Source organism: Linepithema humile, chromosome 1 (genome assembly GCF_040581485.1).
Source record: "Linepithema humile isolate Giens D197 chromosome 1, Lhum_UNIL_v1.0, whole genome shotgun sequence".
Lineage (NCBI taxonomy): Eukaryota > Metazoa > Arthropoda > Insecta > Hymenoptera > Formicidae > Linepithema > Linepithema humile.
This window is the reverse complement of record NC_090128.1, coordinates 23371385-23394858: the sequence shown is the minus strand read 5'-3', so window position 1 is coordinate 23394858 and position 23474 is coordinate 23371385. Positions and strand designations below refer to the sequence as shown.

General features: G+C 43.3%; 1 protein-coding gene across 2 annotated transcripts in view; it reads right to left on the bottom strand.

Annotated features, from left to right (window-relative positions):
- bbg (big bang) overlaps positions 1–23474 on the bottom strand; it is a 46051-nt gene that overhangs the window by 3413 nt on the left and 19164 nt on the right. Inside the window, exons 6-11 of one of the 2 annotated variants that reach the window (XM_067353132.1) lie at positions 12290–12364; positions 11157–11192; positions 4365–5021; positions 3171–4147; positions 382–2902; positions 152–307 (exon numbers count right to left, since the gene is read on the bottom strand). In XM_067353132.1, the coding sequence (XP_067209233.1) occupies positions 152–307; positions 382–2902; positions 3171–4147; positions 4365–5021; positions 11157–11192; positions 12290–12364 (4422 nt within the window). The remainder of the gene's footprint in view (positions 1–151; positions 308–381; positions 2903–3170; positions 4148–4364; positions 5022–11156; positions 11193–12289; positions 12365–23474) is intronic. The other variant, XM_067353136.1, reaches the window with a different exon arrangement.

Here is a 23474-nt window from a genome sequence, read left to right as displayed (position 1 = left end):
GAATAAGAGATAAAATGAAATTGCCATCACGATAGTACACATATAATACTGTGCAATTCCTATTATCTTATCTTTCGTAACAATTGTTATGATTATTATTGTGATATCGCGATTGCAAATATGCGCGGAATCACATCAATGTAAAATTTACCGGTGAATATCTTCTTGATAATCAGAGGTCTGTCCCCGAGAGGACTATCCCTGCCGCCTTCCAGACTAAATCCCAGTCCGGTTCCGTCTTTGTAGACCGCCACGGTCGACGGTGGTCCCCACGCCGTGTCCTCTACAGTTCCATTCGTCTCTAACCCTGCAATTGAATTATTTTAAATCTATGCCGATTTTGTTATCATCAAAGAGCAATAAAAATTCGTATATTTTTACCTTCAACGATGGTTTCGACACTCGCGGTACGCGATCTTAGCTTACAGCCCTCCTCCGTCCTGGCTCGCGACACGACCAACACGACCTCCGACCTTGGCTGCTTCAGCACCGCCATGCTCTCTCTGTGCGTGAGACCTCGCGTGCTTCGGCCGTTTATACTGAGAATCCTATCGCCACGCTGCATCCGACCGTCCTTGTCCGCGATGGAGTGCGTCAGCACTCGGTGAATCGTGATCTCCTTCACCTCGCAATCGGCGCCGCCAGCCAGCGTGATGCCGACGCTGCCGGTCGGATTCTCCTTGTGAAGTAGAACGACTATAACGTCGTGCGCGCCGCGCGTTTCTTCTAAACTCGCCTCTTCCACGAGCTGCGCCAGTTCCTGCTGCGAAATCAAACTAGTGCTGCTGGCCAATGAGCTGATGCTGCCGAATTGTTCGCTGTAGCATCTATCGGTATCCGTTTCCGTCCCCATGTTCTCGTCCACGCTGCTGTCCAGACTGGGAAATCGATTGTGCGTGCCGCTGGTGTTCTGCTGCAATTGACTGTGCACAGGACTCGTATCGATCTTCTCCAAAACTTTTTTCATATCTGTGACACTGGCGCTGCGTCGGTTTAGGCCGCGAGACGTCGGAATTTTTGATGGAGAAATCTTCGTTCTCTCGACGGTTTCTGATATTTCGTCGCCGCTATCGACAGTTCTTGGTTTTCCCAGGGTAGGTATTTTCGAAACAAAAAATCGGTCTTCCGACCAGGAATTGTTTGAGGAACTTTTTCTCTCGTATCGATTTTCCTTGGAATCCCAACTAGATTTCACCGGCAAACCCGTTGCTATCGTGCCGTTCTTCTCGATTTTTGGTTCCATGCTCTGCGTACGGAGCAGTTTCGAGTCCGCTTTGGCGCCAAGGATATCCTCCAAGCTCATCTGGCTCTTCGATCGACCGAAAGTTCCTTCGTCGACGTGTATGGCTGATCTGGATCGGCTCTTCGTCGTTAGGATCGTCAGGAGATCGTTTTGGTCTTCCGTGTTTTTTCTGGGAGTTAAACTTGTTCTGCTTTGTTGCTTCGACGTTTCCATCGCAGCGGCCTTTGTTTCTCCTACTGCGATCTTGCTCTTCGAGGACAAACTGCCATTAGCGGTTGTACTAACAGATTCGTCGAACGTAAAGCCACGATTGTTTCTGGCCGCGTGAATCGTGGGTGACGCTTCCAAATTTTGACCTACGACGGACGGACTCTTGTCGTATTTATTGCTCGATTTTTCCTCCGCGGACCGTGCGAGAGTTTTCGCCTCCGCTCGAACCCACATTTTAAGATCGTTCGACGGTTCCAGCATTTCGGATTTAGGCGGTCTAACAGCCGGGGGCGGTAAGCTTCTTTTAGGCGGCAGCTTAGGCGCTTCATTCTTTTTTTGTGAGGATTCCTCATCCTCCGCGAAGGGATCTGCGACTTCTATATAAGCTATCTTGATCTCTTGTTTATTCACGACGTCATTTCCCGGATTACTGGCCATTTGATGAATAACACCGCCGTTCTCGATAGCTCGCGCGGCGTCCTCCTCGTCCGAGAATTTTCGCTGGATCAAAGGCGATCCGTTTAGATCCCTGCCGCTTCGGCATCTCGCGCTCGCCAGGATATTCTTTCGATTTATCGCCTCCACACTTTGTGGCTTCAACACTCTTCGGGATAAGGATTCGGCGCTAGCTTGAGATCCGGACGTGAGCGTCGAGGATGTGCTGCAGTTCGTGTCGGTGCTGTTCGAACGTCTTAACTGTCTCTGCGGGATCTGCGAGTTCCTCGGACCAAACTCGTTTGGCTGCGGCGAGCGTGGATTCGAGCTGCTGCTGCTAGACGACGATCTCTCGGTCACGTACATTCTCTCTCCAAGAATTCTGGAGCCGAACTGATCTTTATCGGATCCACCGATCTGATCTCGCGCGTCGCGCGTCATCGCGGTTCTGACCAAGCTGTCCGCGATCAAGGGTCGACGTTGGTAGTTCAATTCCGTAGAGACGTAGGATCTCTCCGACGAGACGGTGGATCTCTCCGACGGCACCGGAGACATCGGTGGACTGAAGCCACGGGATATGCTGCTCTGAGAACTGCTCACGGCCGAATCGTTGTCGGAATCGTCGTAATCTAAGCGCGCCTTCCTCTGGAACGTCCGCGGTCTCGTGCGCGAACCGTCCGGCGAGCTGGTGGTCGACGCGAATTCGAAGCTGTAATCGCTTCTCGTCGGACTGCAAATGCTCTCCAGGCTTTTCGGTGGCTCCGAAAACGCGGATGTCGCACTTGATTGAGAGTTTTTGATCGGACTGCCGCCGTTTATCGAGGAGTTCATTGTCACAGATGTACCGTATACCGTGAGAGACTTTCTCTTGAAGGCCGGGGAATATTTCGAGTGTATCTGCGGCGCCGGCATCTTGAAAGACGTTGTCGCTTTCAAAGGTTGGCTCGCCGTGCTGGTGTTGCTTGCCAAAGAACTTTGAGACCCCCATTTGTCTTGAATATTTGCCTTTGGTATCTGGAAAAAATTATACGTCCGGCATGTATTATTGATATCAGCGTGTTATCTTAGCATTTTAAATGCTAAGTGTAAAATGGAAAATGTTTGATATCATTCGTAAAAGCAGACTTCTTGAAATAAAAAATGGTATAAAATTTTTTTGCAAATATAAAACAAATAATAAGTTTCGCAAAAATGATATCAGATACAAAAATTATAATCTTCGTGTAAAAATTGGATTAAAAATTCGATATGAATTTTATTACACGTCTTGTTAACATCTTACCTGATGCAACAATATCGAATCTCGTGATTTAATTTCCGGCAGATCGACGATAGGTTGATCGATCGGCACAGTCTCTTTTTCCGGTATAACTAGTCCGCGTAGTTTCGATATTGATCTTCGCCTCTGCTCGATCAATTGATTCAAACTACTTCTCCTCGCATCTTCGCCGGGCCGCCTGAATGTGGACGCTAAGGAATTGGTTCTCGAGATTTGTGAATTGCTGATCGAATCGGGTGTCATAGAATTTCGATCTTGCACAAAGGGTGTCGCACCTGAGAAGCTCGTAGCTCGTGTCAACAATGAGATGTTCGTCGCCTTGACGGGATTGTTAGAAGAACCGACGGCTTTACCGCTGTTCGGATACGCGGCGTTTTGTAGATTACTATTTTCGGCAGTGCTCACGCAATAGTTCTTCATCGTCGTATTTGAGAGAGTCTGCTTGTCGTACAAAGGTGACATAGGACTGGACAGCAACGTAGTTTTCGGCGGTATAACCGGTAGTGTCTTGGGAACACGTGTAGCCTGAGCAGTCGGACTCAATAGAACTGGTTGAGCCAACTGAGCATTCTGAGGCAAGCTCGGCGCCCTCTGGCTATATTTTCTCGCCGAGTCATGCCCTGTCGAGGACCGTGACGAATCGGTGAGGTCGAAGGAACTCTGAGTTCTGTCGGCGAAGAAAGACGGCCGGTCTTTCTGCCCGATGCTTTTGTCGTCGCAGCAAACGTCTTCGGACGACTTGTACTTGGAGAGACGTTTACCGTTGCTCGTCGTAACCGCCGCGGCTGTCATCGCGTTAGGGAATAAGGGTGCGTCGATGTTACTTTGTGATGAGAACATGGCGATTTTGTCCCGGACGGACCGCTCGGATTTGTCATCTTGTCTCCAGAGATCGCCATTCAGGGAGAACTTTCTCTGCGGCGATTCCGTCGCCGAAACGTTTCTGGCGTGCAAAACTGTTTGTTCCATTTTGGGTGGACCTAAGTAATATAATATACTTTTGCAAAAAAGTATAAGAGCGTAAAGAGTGTTAAAAATGTGAAGGCGCAAATTGAGATATTTTTCGAGATAAAACAATTTTGTTGAAATAAATTTCTATCAAATTTAATAACATATCTCTGAGATGTCAGAGCGTCGCGTGTTCGAAAAAAGAAGAATGGGGACAGCGAGAGATTTAATTCGAAGCTAAATAAGTACCTGTCAGCGGTAGAGGCGGCGGAATATCAACAGGTGTGTCCTTTTCCACATGGCTTGGTACCTCCTCGATCGTCGCCACGTCCTTGTGATAATATCCGGCGATTTCCATCTTTTTCTCGCTCATCGTTAGATTGCTGTTGGTCGTTTGACACGGATAAAGAGAACTTCCTGCGACGATGAGAGCGTTTTTCTTCGCAATATCGTCCGAAGTCTGATAAGACGATTTTCTCTCCTCGTTAGAAACCTCGGAGGACTTCACGTCCTGACGTACGTTATCTATACCGGCCGAAGTGGCTGTGTCTATCTCCGACCGGACATTATTCATACTTGACAAAGCGACTTTGTTTATATCCTGCCTCACGTTTTCACTGCTCGTCAGCGTCATTTTGTTATCGGACAGTATGATGCTCCTCGAACCGACAACGTTGCTGTCGTTCGCGAGCATTTTAAAAGTTTCGCCGGCATGGAACGCCTCGTTCTCGTTGCACAATCCGCTGCCATTCGTGGCTATCGTCGCTGTCCTTGTCGCGGCCATGTATCTGTACGGCGACTGACTGCTACTGTTGCTGAATTCTTGGTACGCTGCTGGAAATTCGTCCCCGTCCGGGGGCAGGCGCTGACCGCCGCCGCAATTCTCCATCTTACCATTTACCGTGTCTGTAACACACATTTTCGAATACGTTCGACATCGGGTGCAAATCTTGGAGTTTTAGTTTTTACAATAACAATAAAATATTTTAATATCTATACAAGTTGATACTTAACAATAGACATTTAGATAGAAATAGATTTAAACAATACAAATTAATTCCTTGAAATGAAAAAAGGCTGTTCGATTTTTGTTAAAAATAACCGAATAAGATATTACGAAGTTGTATGATTTTGTTGCGCATTTGATGAGCTATCGTTTATATAGAATGTCTGTTTCGTTTTCTGATAAGGTAATACATTCAAGGTGAAAGACTTTGCGTCGATGGAATTTGAATAGCTATTTTCGTAAATTATGATAAAAAATAAATCGCGTAAATTTTTACAAAAAGTTCGAATCGACAATATTTTATTCTTTATTTCCATATTCTTTTCAAATATTATTTTCTTCGGCATATATTTTAATATAACAAAAATATCAATTATGGTTTACTTTCGATATTCTTAAATATGCATCAATAATAGTATAATTCTTTTTACACGTGCAATGTTCTTTCACGCAGTTTATGTCATGCTCTAAGAATTCCTTCCGAAAGGAAGTGCATCGACAAAAATATTTGTAGATTAAATAGCGAACCATTCGAATGATTCATCACGCATATCGACACATTACATACCGTAGAGTATTGTTGCACAAAAAAAAAATGATATCATCTCTTTAATTTCTCCTTCTTTTATGTTTTACGAATCAAGTGTAAAATTTCACGATCTTTTACGTTTATCGGTGAATTTGACATATTTGAAGAAGTTGAATTTCTTTATTGAATCTTTTGAAATTTTCTCGCTTTACGTATTTTTATCCGCAAAATATGAATCTGAGAAAAAATATCCTTTAATCTCTTTTATTAAAATTTAATCAAATTTTGGCTTCATTGGAAAGCGCTAGTTGATTTTGCGTGATTCCAAGGATTTCTACATTCTGCCTACGCGTGTCTACTGATAAAACATTTGCATATACGTTATCTATTCTAAGCAGCGGAATTTAAATCCAACAGGTTATACGAAATCGTTATTAACGACATGACAAAGCGCAACGTGATGAATATCAAAATGTAAAGTTTTATTTTATATTTTTTTGCTACGCATGAGTGCTAATGTCGTATGCGATATGTAAAATTCTTAAAATATATTATTCTTCATACGCCGCAAATCATCGGTGCATACGCTGCCGCATTGCCGGCCGCTTACGTATGTCGCGCGATACCGCGAAACTCTAACTAACTTTAATTCACAGTTAATAAAGCGCGCCGCGCTAAATTCCTGATTAACATTCCCGGCATAGCGCGGCACGATGTAACTAATCACCGATACGTATGCACGTGCATCAGATGCAACTTTCGCGCTGGCTAATGATTTTCGACGCACGTATATGTATGTCCAGACGATCGCACCATATTTGTACCGGTATCAGGGACACCGCGTGTCATCGTGTGTGTAAATGCTTGTCCAAGTATGCGTGTCCTATGTGCCGCCTCACACACACGCTTGAGTATTTTGTCATAAATGTAATTATTATCCATGCCAAATTTCCTTGAAATTGATTACAAGATTCTCACAGATTACTTTTTGTTCGAGTACCAAAAGAATCAATATGCAGTTTTCAATAAATCATGCAAATAAAAATAACAATGTACAAATAATTGAATTCGAGTAAATTAAGATATTAATAATTTTTTGAAATAAAACTTGCTGATTATGCCGTCCCGAAGTGATAAAGTAAAAAATACTCGCAAGTGTCGGGCGTCGTTCCGTATTTTCACCTGCGCCTAACAAATATTTGATCGTGAACTCGTGATGAAGTTATAATTATCATTTTATCATCATAATCAGTAAACGATATCGAGTTTATCTACAATTTTTTCGATATATTATTTTCAAAATTTATTGAGCATTAATAAAAGGAGAAAATAAATGTGTGAAATATTGAGACTGCGCTAATATGCGCTCCGCGTTTATTGGTGCATTAAGCTGAGATTAATTGATCAAAAACAGATAGTATGACTTATGAGATAGTGTACCTGATTGTATACGGCGCGTTCACGAGGACTAGTCCCACCGTAAAACCACTTTGCGAGCATTAAACTGAGCAGGCAATTAATTTTAATCATCGAAAAGTACATAACTCAACTCGCGGTTATGGCAAACTTTCGCGTGGAAAAAGTTCATTGCGGGCGTTTTGCGCGAGCCTGAGCTTAGCCGGTACGGAATGATTCTCAGAAGAACGTTGATGTATCGCCGAGATGAAGCAGAAAACAACGGCAAAAGTTCTCGCTCGTACCGGCAAGAAGGCTGTCGTAAGACTGGGCGACATTGCTTGTCGAGGCCAGCTTCCGCGGTTAGTACCGGCACTAAGCGCTTTCGTGCGCGAGAGAAGGGATAGGCTCGCATTCAGTGTGCCAAAGCGGGCACGCTTTTAACTTTGCAGCTCGGAATTATCTTCTTTGTAGGCATTATACCGTTTACGAAAAATTGACACGCTATAATTGCACGCTACATTTCGTTCTTCATCCTCGATTCTTGCCTGCGTTTCCTCTTTAATTTTTTTTTTTTTTTTTTGCTAACAAATCGAATGCCACACATGCCGCCTTTCATATCACGATATTTGATATTTGCGGACTTATTTTGAATTGATCGGGACAATCGTGGGGTAGATGCGATGGGCATATTCGTCACGAATTAGCTACACGAGCGACAGTTTCTCTGGAATGCGTAGATCTGTATCTTGTGCACCAGTTCGTGGATGTCGCCCGGACAGCCTACGTGAGTCAATTAATCTTACGGAATGTGTCAACGAAACGAAACGGTTTGCTAGCCGGGGCGAAATCTCGTAGGACGCGAACCGGAAGATCTATGCTAGGCTGGTACCGCTACACGATATAATCGGCTTTAAGACGATTTTTGTCACGCCACTGAGTTACGTCGCTTGGTAATTCTGTGGGCGATGATATGATTCACCGATAGAGACCGCAAAATGTATCGATTCATACAGTGAAATCAGATTAACCGCTGTATAAAATGACTCTCTCATTATGAGTAATCGTGACATGTAAATTAACGAATGATATAACGCGCGGCATAAACGCAACAGCAAAGTGCCGCTCGTCGTTGTAATGCAAGATACAACGCGAGTTTCGCAAAAAGTTTATGATATTCACCGTTGGCGTCGTAAATTTTCGAATGCCTTTCTTTTATCTCTTTCATACATTATGAGACATTAATAGCGTTTTCGATTATACAGGATTTGAACGACCCAAGATTGGTTAATGACGTCATTGCAACCTCTCCACCAATGAAAGACTTGCATTTATAGTAAAATAGTGATTGATCAACCCTAGATCGTTCAAACCCCGTTTATTCGAAAACGCTATAAGGCTCCTGGTCCCGTAGCCGTGAACTCCGCGTTGACAGTGGCGACATAATTGTGGTAGGAATAAAAACCTAGTCGAATTTACCTAGTCAATTTATTGTATAAGTAAATAGTGTAACAGTTTGACCTAATCAATTGATACGATAAAAGTAAATTACTGAATAACATACAAAATGCTAATTTATAATTCAAAAATTTGTTTACAAAAAAAATAAACGCGATAAATACAGAATATATATAGCTTAGTACTGTTACCGACATGTCCATATGACAGAAATTCTCATGCAGCGTCTTAGGTGGAGAATCGATGAACTATTAGACGTGAAAAAATGACATGTTGACTACCCAATTTATTCTTGCGTGCCATTTCGTTAATATTCGTTAAATGTTAGTGCTGTGATATGTGACGTGTTCATGAAACCTGTAAAATTATCCGAAAACTAAGATTAGCAGGGAAAGCCCAACGTAGAAGGAGTATTTTCTACTCATACAGACAGCTGTCAACCGTGTGTTTTCTCGTATAATTAGGCTTCGCTTCACGGTTGATTTAACGATTGTTTATAACCTGTCAAGGAAAAAGCATAGTTTTCGGACAATTTTACAGGTGTCTTAAAGCGATCTAGAGTGTTACTTTGTTAAATTATCATTTTATTTAGAAATGGCACGCAAGAATTCTCGGCGTGTCATTTCTCGCTTCTGACGTCACGAATCTAATATGGCTGCGGTGACTACCCAGGAGCCTTAAAATTGCGAGAATTCTTGACATCAAAGTGGTATGGATGAGTGAACAATATTCTCAAGGATACAATCACGCTATTTTATTATGACTGAGATAATTCTTATTATGCATTATATGTATCGCGGTTTGCTACACAGGTACGATAATAGTGGCTATTCCATACAAATTGCAACCGTGAATTACGTCATTATGCATATATTTTCTGAATGCGAGATTGGGTATGTCGCAACGGCGCGACGGACGGCGCGGGTCGGCTTTCTTTGTCGAATACAATTTTGGGAAAGAAAGGACACGCGTCGTAAAATCAATACCGACACTAAAAGCCACCTGTCCTTGGCGATCCAAAGATCCGAATCGCGCGCTTTGCATCAATGTACGCTGGAAGTATGGAACGCGAGTATTAATTGTTATTTTTATCTTCTCTATAATGGCAGTCTCTCTCTCACTCTCTCTTTCTGCCTCATTCGGGTCGTTTAAATGTATTCATGACGCTAATGTATTGTCGTAAACGTGAAGTAACGTGTTCAGCAATAAGTTCGCGTAAATCATCGATTTTCAAGTGCCAAATAAAGCACAATGTCCTTCATGCTCGACTTATCGATGCTTTCTCTTGTTAGAGAAACAGATGTTAGAACGAGCAAATCATAACATACATCGTATATTTTATGAAATGTCATGTATCTTCCAGAGCAATCACGCGCGTTTCGTCGCGTCGTCTATCGCTCGTATTTCCGAAAAGTAATCCTCCTTTTCGCGATTTAAGTCGGATAAAACGACGCGCAACTTAATACATCGAACGTTGAAAGGTTTATCTCAAGTTGCAAATGTAGGATCTACCACCTCGCTCCTACTTACATTTCGTCATGTGATTTGTCAGATCGTTATCTCGTAAAAGCCATTTAGATTAATCCGAGCTCCATCCGCAACTATTCCGTGTTTGCGATTTTTTGCACGCATGAATATGTAAGCGATCATTCTTATCCGAGAAATGCTCGAGCGACTGACGTAACGACGACCGCGCAAATATTAGATAATCCATATTAAACGACGTGTCGTACGGACGTCGAACTCCGATAAAGGGTCGGCCGATACGATTCTCGTTAATTGTGAAACCCAACATTTTATCTGATAATCGCGTTTCTCTGATTCACGCGTTACGTCACCTTTCTACGTTTCCATCTTTTCACGATACGTCGTGGATCGTCGCGGTATTGCGCGAATAGTGAAAAGATCCTAAAATAAGCCGCGGCGATTCGCGTTATATCGTACCGACATGGGCACGGCGTCCATTTATCACGTTTAACTTTCTGACACTCTCGCGCGGAAGTGAGAAGTGTCATATCACGAAAGATTCATTTAACGTCCCGAGGGCGCCACGAATTAATACCCACATTTCATGCCGAAGAAATGCCGAAGAGCACTTCGTGCTCTTGCTCAATCTCGCTTAATCCTCTTATCGAAAGCATGAGAAATCGGTTGGAATTTCGAGAACGTTCTCTTTTTAACTACAAAGATGAAATCACTTCCTAATATATGGTAAACGATTCGACCGCGAGCGACGTCGATATATTCGCCATTAAGAAAGCCGGTTCGACGTTTCGTGGGCAGAAATAAAGTTTTACATCGCGGAAGTTGCGATTGCGTATTAAAATCTATCCATGATAAAATCGACTTTGCAATCCTCTCGACGAATCCTGAACTGTCTAGTAGTATATGTAGTCGAGTCGCAGACTATAAAATCTTGACACGGCGGCGCGGCGCGGCGCGGTGTCCGGCCGGTATTTGCGCGCGCTCGCGCGCTTTTCGCGGAGAGGATTTGACACGGCGTGAACAGTCGGCAGCACATTTTTGCCACTACACCGGCTAGACGGCGAATATTCCTCGTTCAGAAATAAGATTCCAGAATGCGGAAACATTGGCATTAAACGCGGCGACCCGATGTGTGTAGTACGTGCTTCGAGAGGCCGATGACGCTTACCATCGCCGACGTCGCTCGTGCCTTCGTGGGAGCGGACTGTAAAACGAGTAGAAAGCGAATCACTCCGCGAGAATCTTATCCAATTAATTTTTTACATAAAAAAAGAAAGAATAGAGCCGATAGCGCGAGTGTTCATTGCGTCTGTTCGCGGAACTATCGCATCGCGAGAGAAATGGGTATTGAAGATACGTATCTGCGTGCGAAGCAAGAAGGTAAGAGATTGAGGAAGGAAGAGGACATTATGATTTCTACAAGAGTCATCGAATATGCTAATAACTTTTACGATTTTAAATTCATATCGAAAAGCTGAGATAGTCAAGATTCTTCAACTTCTTCCTGGTCTCTCACCTTCTTGTTAGCGAGAGCGATCAACGTTAACGCCGAGAATTTCATCGACTGTTCCGTTCGACTACAAATTATAAATTGCTTCCTTTTTTTTATTTCGGTTCAAAATTCGTGACGTTCGAACGGCACGATCGGCGTTGCCGTTTCGCGGGGCGACATGAGGTGTTCTCGTTGCTTTGGCGTTACTGGTTTCGAGCGAGATCGTGACACGTCAGGAGGATCTCAATGTGAAGTTCGCAACACGATCGAGGGCGAATTCTTGCGGACTTTCACCGTGTCGAAGGACGGGAGATCGGCGTAAACCGCGAAGTGTTCGCGGGGCTTAATGCTATTGTTATGTCGACCAAGTTAGCGAGATCGGCCGATCCGGTACGCTGACCGTCGCACGTCCGTCTGACATTTTCGATTCATTCTCGCGAAGGAGTGCGACTTTGACACAACGCCGTAACCCGGAATTATCATTATACTACACGATGAATACAGTCTACGGCCCACTGCACACAAACGCAATAGCATTGTCGAAATCGCCGAGTCATAGCTTAATGTCTCCACGATAAAATCGTTCGGGAAAGCAATATGCTGATGTTATAGAAATTTATACGGTCTCGCATTGTTCGCGCGCGCGCGCGCGCGCCGGGCGCGCGAAAAAGTCGTATGCCTCTATGATTTAAGCTTCGGAATGTTCGGACTTCTACAAAGTACAGATATTTTCGAAATCTTTAACGATCTCTCTCTCTCTCTCTCTCTCTCTCTCTCTCTCTCTCTCTCTCTCTCTTTCTTTTCCTTACCTTTGTTCGGGCTCTTGTTCTCCTCCTTCGTGTATTCTGCAATCTTGCTCACGCGTTCTGCTCCGTCATCTCTCGCTGTAACAAATGCATGTACTTTTATTTATTATACACGGTGTCTAGCCATTATCACATCAACCTTTAAGCATAGCGTGTCTAGCGAAAAGGTACGCGCAACCCTGCTCACTGGGCTCTAACTATCGTGCGAGAAATCATTGTCATTTTGTTAAAATAATGTGAAGGCATAAATCTTCCACCGATTCTTTGTAGGTTCTAATACATAACCGAAGGAAAGAAGGATAGAAAACCGGTGCGTATTTGAATTATGAGCGACTAGATTTATGCGGGACACATAAACATGTTTTTCATAAATATCTTCGCGACCGGCGAAACTGCGTTATGAGTAACATTTCAATTAAGAAAAGTTAACGGCGGGCGACGTGGGGGAATCCTACGAAACAAACGACATGCACAAAGAGGCCACTGATAATGAATCGAGGTAATAGTTCGCCGTTGGTGGACACAGCTGCACCGTTGACTCCAGTTGACCCGTGCTTATTAAACACCAGATACACCGAGCTGTGTGTGCACCATACAAAGTCACTACGAAATATATTTTTCGTGCAACACGTTCACAAAACACTCGAAAAAATTATAAAAAGTGCTTTGAGTCTTGACAATGATGTGACATTTTTTTATTCTTTCGGCAATAATTTTAAATTTCAATTATTTCTATTATATTTTTAATGCAAGAAATCTTATTTTATATTTAAAGTCTCAGTTTCACGATCTACAAATCGCATGTACATCTTGCGCGCTCGAGTTACGAGAAGCGGCCGATCGAATTAATCGAACAGATAGGAAATAAACGAGAGTCCGGCTTTTTTAATACCGCATTGTATCGATGCACCGCATTCTTCGCCGGTGAACAGTATCGCGGCGGCAGGCGGATTAGCTGCGCGATCTCAGTCGTTTTACGACTTCTTGTATTGCGGTTGACTTTTTTCCCCCGTTCATGCGAGCCCGACGCATTTGCTCGAATTTTCTTTGTCGATATCTATATGTGGGTTTACGCGGTCGTAAAGAACGTGCACGTGGCCGTTAACGACCCCGTGAAAAATTTGCGCTAAGGACATGCGTTATTAAACGCGATACAAAGTACAAGTCTAGAAAACCTAAGAACTAAATGTGGAAAAAGAAAAACTTGCGCTACGTGATATCTTCTCATGCATTCCGACGTAATCGGCTTCGGGTTTGCTAACAAAAATTATAGTTGAGATTAAGTGCGCTGAGCTATACACTTTGTAATATTTTTCGCAATAATCGGTTATTTTTCGAAAAACCAAAAAAATTCAGAGAGAGAGAGAGAGAGAGCGAGAGAAAGAGAGAAAGGACCGTGTAAAGTTCAGCGAGCCCAAGAAAGGCAGATGCACGGAAACCGAATGAGTGAAAAAGGGAGAGACAGAAGGAAGGAAGCGGAAAGTGCGAGAGAGACGGAGAGCTGCGAGAAGTCAAAAGAGAGAAAAGGGAGCAATGAAAAATAAGAAGAGTGGTTCTCCTCTTCGGTCCGAGAGGTTGGGAGCGGGTGGCCTTGAGCAGGTCATCACCTCCGGCTGCGGTGGTGATGCTGCCTGCGCTGGACCATCTTAACTTCTTCTTCTTCTCCTTCTTCTTCTTCGTACTCTTCGAACCGTGCTCCTCTCTTCCAACATCTCCCATCTCCGTCTTCTCTCCTCGCCAACCTCTTCCTCCTTTCTCCTCCCGTTTTGTACCCTCATGCTCATCTTTCACTTCATCCTCGCTCTTTCTCGCTTCCTCGCGTTCTATCCGGCTCGACGAAGTTACTTTGTCACTCTCTTTCTCTCTTTCTCTCTCTCTCTCTCTCTCTCTCTCTCTTTCTCTCACATACACACACACACACACTCACTCACTCACTCACTCACTCACTCTCTCCCTTGCCCTTCTTGTTCTCTCTTTCCCGCTTTAGACACTCTTTACACTTTCCTAAAGGCCTTCGCTCGGCCGCAGAAACAATCCATTCGTGCTAACTTCGATCGAGCGGACACAGCGGCGGAGGACGCGCTAACATCGCGTATACCGAGAAGTCAAGGGCCGGTCGTACCGAGAAAAGTCTCTCCTCACCTTTTTCTGACTTTGAAAAATGTGCGAGGCATTGTAAACAGTTCGATTCGACGTAAAGGATCGCCGCCTTCACGGAAGGTATGCGCGCGAAGCGTTGGCATAGCGGGAAAATGTGATTTCTCCTTTTCAAACGCTATTTCAAGATACATTACACATTCTCCGTGCCTATTTAGTCTATTACTCCGCCCGAGAAGTCGAGATATCGCTGATTTCATTATCGCGCGCGAGCCCGTGTATTGCGCTCTCGCGCAAAAACCGTAAATTATCGGGCGTGCCGCTGAGTCGATTCCATGTCGTTTCCGCGCCGGCGAAGAAGGATCACGCAAATTGCGTTTGACAAACTGGATCGGCGGTAGTTACCGCCTTCTCGCGAGCGTAATGATCGGCGCGTGGCTATACGTGGCGCATGTAAGGAACCGGACGTTACACGAGCATCGTCTCGCCGCATAGCATCGCGAGATCGCAAGTCGGGAAAGAGAGAGAGAGAGAGAGAGAGAGAGAGAGAGAGAGAGAGAGAGAGAGAGAAAGAGGGAGAAAGATACTTCTAGACCGATCGGATAAAGTTGTAATGCCCGAGGTGGATTTTATGAAACGGTTAACGCGTGTTCCGTACACGTCGGTGTCTAGCCGGTGATCGAGAAGCTCGCTAAGTCGTGTTATTTTCTTCGTAGGTGCAACATTCCGCCACTCGCTTCTCACGCTCGTCGAAAGTGCAGTCGGCGCGCCGAGCGCCGCAAATTGCCGGGCGTGACGAGGATTTCGTGTCGTTTCCGAGGGAAAGGATCACGCAAATTAGATTTGACACAGCGGATCGACGGTAGACCCACCCTTTTCAGGATATAATGATTGGCGCGTGGCCGTGCAGCCACGCACATAACGCTTGCGAATGGCCAATTATGTGCATACACGAACGTTTCGCTCGTCGAGTCTTGAATTTCTTTTACTTACTGTCGTAGCGAAAAAACGTGTACTAACAACTCGATTGATTTTCACGCAACATTATTTTACTTGCATTTTTTTTATCTTATATTTAAAATGTAAAATTTATTTTGTCTTCCAAATTATAGTAATTGGAGGGAAATTTTAATTCAATTAAATAATTAGAAGGAAGGTGTAAATATACGATACAGAAGTGCACGTCACAAATGGGTAATGAAAGAAGGAACAACGGTGCTCGGTTGCTTTTCGGTGCTCCGAGCAATACGGAGGACCGGATCGTCGAAGTCGGTGTGCGAACTTAAGTGAATGAGGAAGATAAACATAATAATTACGGCAAATTGAGGCCTGCCACTGAAAGCAGTATTGTGGCGAGCGGAGAGGAGGCGAGAGAAAAAAACGGGCCGTGCGCGGGCCACGGCCGCGACGTGTATCGGTTGGAATAAACGCGCTTAGCGTATACTTGGCGTGCCAGCGGTAGCGTGGGTGAGCAAGGGAGATTATCGGCAAACGTGTTTAGACCTGTAACCACCCGCGGTATGCCTACGAGCTCTCCGGGAACGTTGCGAATTTATTAACACTGTCCGCTTTATCGCGATCGGTGACGCTTCCTTATTAGAAAGTTATTTTCACTGGAAACATTTTTTTTCTCCTCTTAAATTGGAGATCCCTCTGGTCCCTTATTAGCACGATCATTTTTGCCTCAACGCGGTTCTATCGTAATGCAGTATGGAATCTTAATAACCAGACGAAATCGCTGCAACATATGCTTGGCCGGAAGTATGCTGTACTCGCCGCGTGGGCCGGTATTCTCAGACGATACCATAAATTGCTCTAATCTTGCGAGCATTAATAGGCGTATCCACTCTCGCGCCTGCGACGTGTTAGTAAGGTATAGGAAGACGCATATGGCAGAAGGACGTGCGCTTTACCAGCGCTTATCAGCGCATTTAACTTCACGGATGAGACTGCGCTCGCTCACTCAGGCTTTATGTCAAGATTTTTCACAGGCAGGTTGAACGGTCTTCTAGGCGTTTAGAGGAAATTCTTTCAATAATTAACTGATTAATTTCTAAGGTGAACGTGCTTCTTATCAGAAGCGAGTTAATAATACTATTTAAAGTTTTTTTAATCTTTATTATCTTAAAAGCGATCTTTAATATTTTCTTGAAATATTTTGATTGTAATTACTAAAAGAAGTGAAATTAAAAAACATTCTCACAAAACACATAAAATTTTCGTTTCGGGAAATATCTAGGAGCGATCTATTTCCGGATCGCATCGTAATTTGCATAGTATCTCACTCTATTCGACAGGCATTACAACGACTATAAGCGAAGGGTGCGTCGATTTCGATTAAGTAACGACCTCGACCTAGTGAATTACGCGTTGCATTCGGGAATTTAGCCCTGCGGCTGCGATTGCACATGCATGCTTGTACGGGCTTTGCTTTCGGTGATCGCGTCCAGGCCGGTTTTCGCGGCCGCAATGCCGCAGGCTGCCTCTCCCCGCCCCTTTTAGGCCCTAAAAATGATCACAAATAAAAATAACTGACGAAATTACCGAGGAAACGTCGACGTTTTGTTACTTGGTCGGGGTGTTCTATTTTTGGAAGCGCATTTTAAAAGAGTTATGCGGCGTTGACTTGTAAAGAGTTTTTTGCCATCTTTTTTCCTCGCAATTGCGACATATGCTTTAGCTAAGCACAGAAACCGTAAATGATGTACCCGAGAGGAACCGATCTGCAGCCTCTTCTATGCAGTGATCTTCCGCCATCGCGAATACCTACACGTGTATCTCGATGCACGCGATGTATAAGGCACGCTGTTAGTGTAATAATAAACTCTCTTGAGCGCCGCGGCTAACAGAATGTATCTTGCGAGTCACAGTGACTGACTACTTGGCGCCTGCACCGATAAACCAATCCCGGCTCGTACTTGTACGCGATTGTCGGTCGTGCACACGTTTAATACATACGCTTGCGTACGCTGACACTAGAGACGCGGACGATGAATGAGCTAATTGTGCTTTCTGATGAGCGAAAGCCCGTCGTCTCTTTTATCTCTTTTCCGCCATGGATGACGTATGCACGCACTTGCCGGTCGTCGCACAAAAATGCGATATCGAAAGAAAGACGTTCGTCTTAAGTAATCGACAAATGACGTTCACGGCAAGTATTGAGATATTCAAAATTAACATGCTGCACGTCTTCATCGACGCGTATTGTTTTCCGTTCAAATATACTATACGAAATTTATTTATCCGGATGACGTAACAAACAATCATCTTCAGATTTCTTGAAGAATTTAAAGAATTTAAAGCGGACAAAGTTGCATTTTTGGAACGTTTTTAAACCGTTTAGATATTGCGACGCGTCCTGTCGATTTCGTTGAGCACGACTGAGTTTAAACGTGATCTCTGAAAGAAAAAAAAGCCGGACGAATGGAATCGACAAATATTTCCAAGCAGGTGTAGCTCATCCGCGACTGCAGCTGCCTTTTATGGAGCCCTTAACGTGCTTTACCCTTGAAGTTCAGAAAATATCGCGGCGTATGCGTAACAGCTGCTGCATTTTTCTGTGGGTGGCGACCAGTGAAAGTGAGTCTTCGAGGCCGACGCCGGATATAAATTACATTCTATTTCATCTCAAGTTGAATGCAATCATGTGAAAATATTTTAATGCAATGTCTGTGAAATTTCAATAAGAGCTAGCGTTCGCTTCCATTAATTATAATCAGTATTCGAACGTTCGGGCAATTATGGAAACGATTACATTAGGGGAAGGCAACTTCCTTCGTGTAGAGATTTTTTTTAGATTCCTCGAACCATGTTTACGAGCGCGCGACGCGGGAGAGAATCTTTTTTCGTCTACGACAGGAAATCGTAGTGCATCGTCAGGACATTTAAGCGGCACAAGTAAAAAGTTACAGTTATTTTATATATTTTATATTTACTCTCGTGCAATCTCTCTGCTTCATTACGACACTAGAAATTAATTTTATGTGCAAGCTGTAAATTTATATACATATGGAAATTTACACTTATAAAGTTTGCCTCAAGCTATAAATTTACATACGTGTGGAAACTTGCCTATAAAGTTAGTCACAAAATTGTCCACTATAATAATTTTGTTGTAACTTTACACTACTTTTCTTACAGTATATTTAACGTTCTGTTACATAGCATGCTTTAAGATTGCTAATACAATTAGCATTATGGTATTAAAAAGCAAATTATTATAAATTGTTAATTATTATTGGATATTGTAAGAGTTTATATGTTTTGTGTGCCTTGGAAATATTTTTTCAATTTAAATACGGTTATTATGCAAGTGGCTGTTACGCATACCAGCAAGCACTTTTCTATCTTACAGATTAGGATAAAATTTGTTTTTTTCTTGCGGTTTTCTTCGCGGATTTCTTAAATGGTGGCTGCGCTATTATACGCGATTAAATCAAGAATCGATTGCGAGCACGAAGTCCGTCGTTATAGCCGTCTATTTGCACTTGGTTACAGCGAACTGCGATTTTCGGTTTCGAAATCCGCATGAAAACGACACATTTAGCCGCTTTAGGACAATCTAATTTACCGCTGGGATTAATCGAGATCGTGCTTTGTTGAGTTTTTTCGTCAATTCACGAAGACCAATTGTTACCTCATCGTACCACGGTTTAACGAGCGATCAGAGATCGAGGCGCTTCGCGAATCAGCTCAGTTCGATTAGTGCCGTAAAATCGGCCACCCTAGAACGATTTCCTTGTGTTCGCCACAACAGGAAATACGCTTAGCGAGGCTTTTTCGTGTCAATTTATCTCGTTTAAGCGTCAACTGATTGTGAGCACAGCTTGCAGGATAGCAACGCTCCCGAGAAAAATGTTGATAGAACTTATGAACATGCAATAATCTCTGTCAGCGGCGGAGTTGAAAAAAAATATAATGTAGATAAATAAACTGCCATAAACAGCTTACCGTTCTGAGAAACAAATATTTTCCTCGCGCAGCGCTCGAATCCGTGTGGTCTGTGCTACAGTGCTCCCCCAAGCTTCGCAGACCGGTTACACGTTTCGCGATCTCGGCACTCTTAAATTCCGTAACGGGAGCACATGTTCGCGCTCAAAAGCGAAGCACTGTAAACGTTTACTTTTCGGCGAATCGCGAAAAAGATGGATTTATGCTACACCGAGCACGAAGAATACGCTTTTGGTTCGTGTGCAAATAGGAATCGGGCAACGCGAAAACTCTTGTTACACTTCTTAGATTTCAGGCTCGTTTATGCTCTAATTTCTGTCTCTCTGTGCTGGAATACAGTGCGTTAACTAAATATCTTTCAGTGTTGCGTTACGCGACATCAGCTAGAAAATCCATTTGAGAATTATTCCGCGGATTGCGTGTTGCAGAATTCGTGAAGAAATCGTGAAGCGAAGTAGGCTAATATTCGTAGAAACGATGTGTCTACATGATATTTACAAAGGGCACCTGATTCGAGCACAGGCGATTTATGACAGCCATTAACCTAGCACGCGAGACGACGCACACGCGAAAACTCTCGGAACGCTTTGGCTTGAGAGTCGGCGGGAGACTGGCGTACGCCTTTTGCCTCTGCTCGAGACGTCGCGCCGGGCATCCCTTTCCACCAAGCGAGAGAGACGACGCTTCCTTACCGGTCTTAGGGAGAGGTGCCTTTACTCCCGATAGGTTACCTTCCAGATAACTCGATAGCATCATGAATGCGCGCACGCGTGTAAATTGGTCCGATAAATATACTCCGCCGGAATTGCGAAAAGCCCGAGACATTTCACTGCTAATTAAGGGGGGAGCCTCGTATGAATCGCTAAAACAAAGGTGATTTTTAGGAATTTTTTTTTAAGAAACAATGCAACGGATTTTTTTAAAACTTTTTAGTGTTTTATAACATATATTAAAAAGTAAAAAAAAATTTTTTTTGTTTAAAAATAATTGATTATAGAGCCACTATAAACAAATGTTGACGCAGCCTCATCATTGGAGTTGTGAATTGGCGGGAGTTGTAGCGTCTTTTGCACTCGTTTAAAACAAAAAAAAAAAGTTTTTTTTTTCTATGAAATTATCTAGTCGATGAACCTAAAAAATAAGTAAAAAGTTGAAAATTGAAAAAATGGCAACACTTTAAAAAAAAATTGCGATTTTGACCCACAAAATGTCACCTTATTTATGCAATAAAAATTGTTTAAATTAATTATTTTACTAATTTTATAGGTTCATCGACAATTTATATTATTAAACTACATGTATACACAGGGACAACTCGATTGATCGAATAGTTTTTGAGTAATCTTTCCCGCCAATTGCCAAAAACTGGTTTCGAGAAAAACGCGTTTAAAGTTTTCGGTATTAAAAAGTAAAAAAGAAAAGTGTAATAACAAGTTTAAAACTGAGGCTCCGATTTCCTGCTTCTTCGAATTTCACACTTTGCTTGCACTCTCCAAATTGCACTCTCAAATAAGTACTTCCGAAAACGCGCCAAAAACAGTTACAAATTCTATAATCTTATATCTTATGGTACCGTTGATCAAGCGCCCCGCCGCGCGCTTGTATATCTGCGCGCAAGAAATAGACTGTGGACTCCTTAAAACTTCGAATTTTGTTTTGTAACTTTGGGAATATATTTTCTACATGGATTGCTATTGATTAAAAAAAAAAAAAATTTTTCAATTTTTTGAACCGGTTACACGAGGCTCCCCCCTTAATGCGGCAGCTGACGTCGGGGCATCCGCGCGATACGTTCTTCTATGACGCCTTTCTCAAAATTTCATCCCGAAGGCAAGTTGCTGCGCGCTTTCATTAGTCCGTTATACGCCAACGTGTGATTCATTACGCATAACGACTCGTTAAAAATATCCCGCACGCTCCCCCGATCTTCCTCGTCGAACGTCTATTCATTGGTGATTCTGTATTTAATTATATAGTACGCACCGTAACGTGAAAACGTAAACATCAACATCGCCTGAAAAAATGTTGTCGTTGTGTTTATAAATACGAATTTAATTCCGCGAAGTGCAATTCTGTACATTTGCCGAATATAATATAATAATTTAATAATTTCTCAGAAAAGAGAGAGATGCGACTTATATCATATTCATTTTGCATTACAAAATACAGCGATCTATCCTTCGCGGGTCAGAGGTGTATCGGATTGATTAAAGAGACACGCTCGCCTCGTATGGCTTCCGCCGAACAAAAGATTGTCTTTTCGCTGTTATGGCGTATTTCGAAATCGAAGATCGGAGCGTTTGATAAATCGTTTTGTGATCCACGGGGAGCCGCGCGCGCACAATACATATCAAATTGCCGAAAGACAGATATCTTCGACATCTGTGTCTCGGGATTTCTGTTGTCTAGCCGAGAATGACACTTCCGCGTTGCCTTTCCGGCTTAGCGAACGTCATTTCGTCTTGTCACAACATTAGCGTTTCGAATTTTTACAAATATTATTCAGCAAATTGCAGAGCGTACGCGAAAGGAAACCAGAAGTCATTTTTTATTATGACATCGCACGGAAGCGTAGGTGGTTTAACATAAATGACGGAAGACCTTGTTCGATTGAGCGTCACTGCCGATCGTATCGCCATAAGGCACCGGGAGTCGAGTGACCGCTAAAAAAAAAGTTAACTGGCCTTCGAAGGCTCGAATGTCCCCGAGTCGAAGGTGCATGTGTTTCGGTTTGTCGTAAAACGTGAAAGCAGAGCCGGCCGAAGTGCGCTTCACGCAAGCTCGTCGCTATACGCTCGGCCATTTCTTATTCGCCGTACGAGCGCATTCCGCGCGATGAGACGTAGGAAGGTGTGTCTCAGCGCGGAAGTGTTATCAGATTTAATTTATTAGATAAAATTTCAACTGCGCCGTGGAGAGTTTAACGGGAATGAGTGGGATACAAGAGACGGACGGATATATCGAAAGTTCCAACCGTATCGCAGCGTCATCATATTACGCAACATAATGTTGGACTATATATTTTGATGCATTGGAGATACGATCCGATGTAACATAACATCTCGTAATATAAGCGGGAATTCATTAAGCGTTCTGCGAAGCGAAAAACGGAAGTATCGCTCTCTTTGCGAAATCGAGATTTCCATGAAAGGAGTGTGAGTCTCGTAGCCGATGTCGAAAGATTTCCAATAGACATTTGACACACCTTTGGACACGCCGCATTTTCCCATTATTTGTAAACACGCGACAGGTAAGAAATTACCGCTATCCAGGCAACATTTGCATGCGTGCGTGGTGGACCGACGTCCCGGACAGTGACGAACGTGACGATAATATTGAATTTACGCCCGTCAAGCCTTATTCATTATCGTAAGCATAACGCTAGTGATTTAACATTGTCCACTAATGCGTCGGCAAAGTTCAATTGCTGGGACAAACATATCTATTTTATCCACACGACACATGTCACGATCTTTCCGTTTTAGAATACAATGAAATTATTTAATTTTTCCAAAGTGTTAAATTTTTAATCAATAATGACCATGAATTATATTCCATCATTGACGTTCATCTAAAAATTGAAATTAAAAATTCTTTAAAAAAATGAGAAAGGTATTTTGATAATGTCTTTATTCGTCAGATTCGGATCGCGGTAATCCGGTTTATTTCGGAAAAAAATGAAAAAAGCTTACTACATCCGTTAAATGACGCGAATTATGCAAGGTCTCGTCCGGATGGATACAATTGTAGATACAATTGTAGTAGCGTTCCGCTGCGCTATCCTCAACAGGTTTTGAAGACAAATTCAAAAAGGGCGCCACCTGCCTGCACTCAGGCTGCGCCCCGTTGTCTCGACGGTCATCATTGTTTTACTGTTGTGCGATTCCTCAACTCGTACTTTTTTCTTAGTTTTCAATAGTGTGATTTCTTGCTTTTTCAGAGATGGGAAAGACGTCTCACAGATCCAAGAAGAGAAGGAGGTCACCGTCTGCAGATAAGATTGCGGGTTTAGAGGAAAAAATGTTCCGCCTGATTGACATCCTCTCACAAAGTGAGGTTAGGGCACCCCGTCGCCCCTCCCCGCGACAACCTCTCAATATTCTCTCTGCGTCCCCGCAGATGATTCAAGGGTCACGCATTC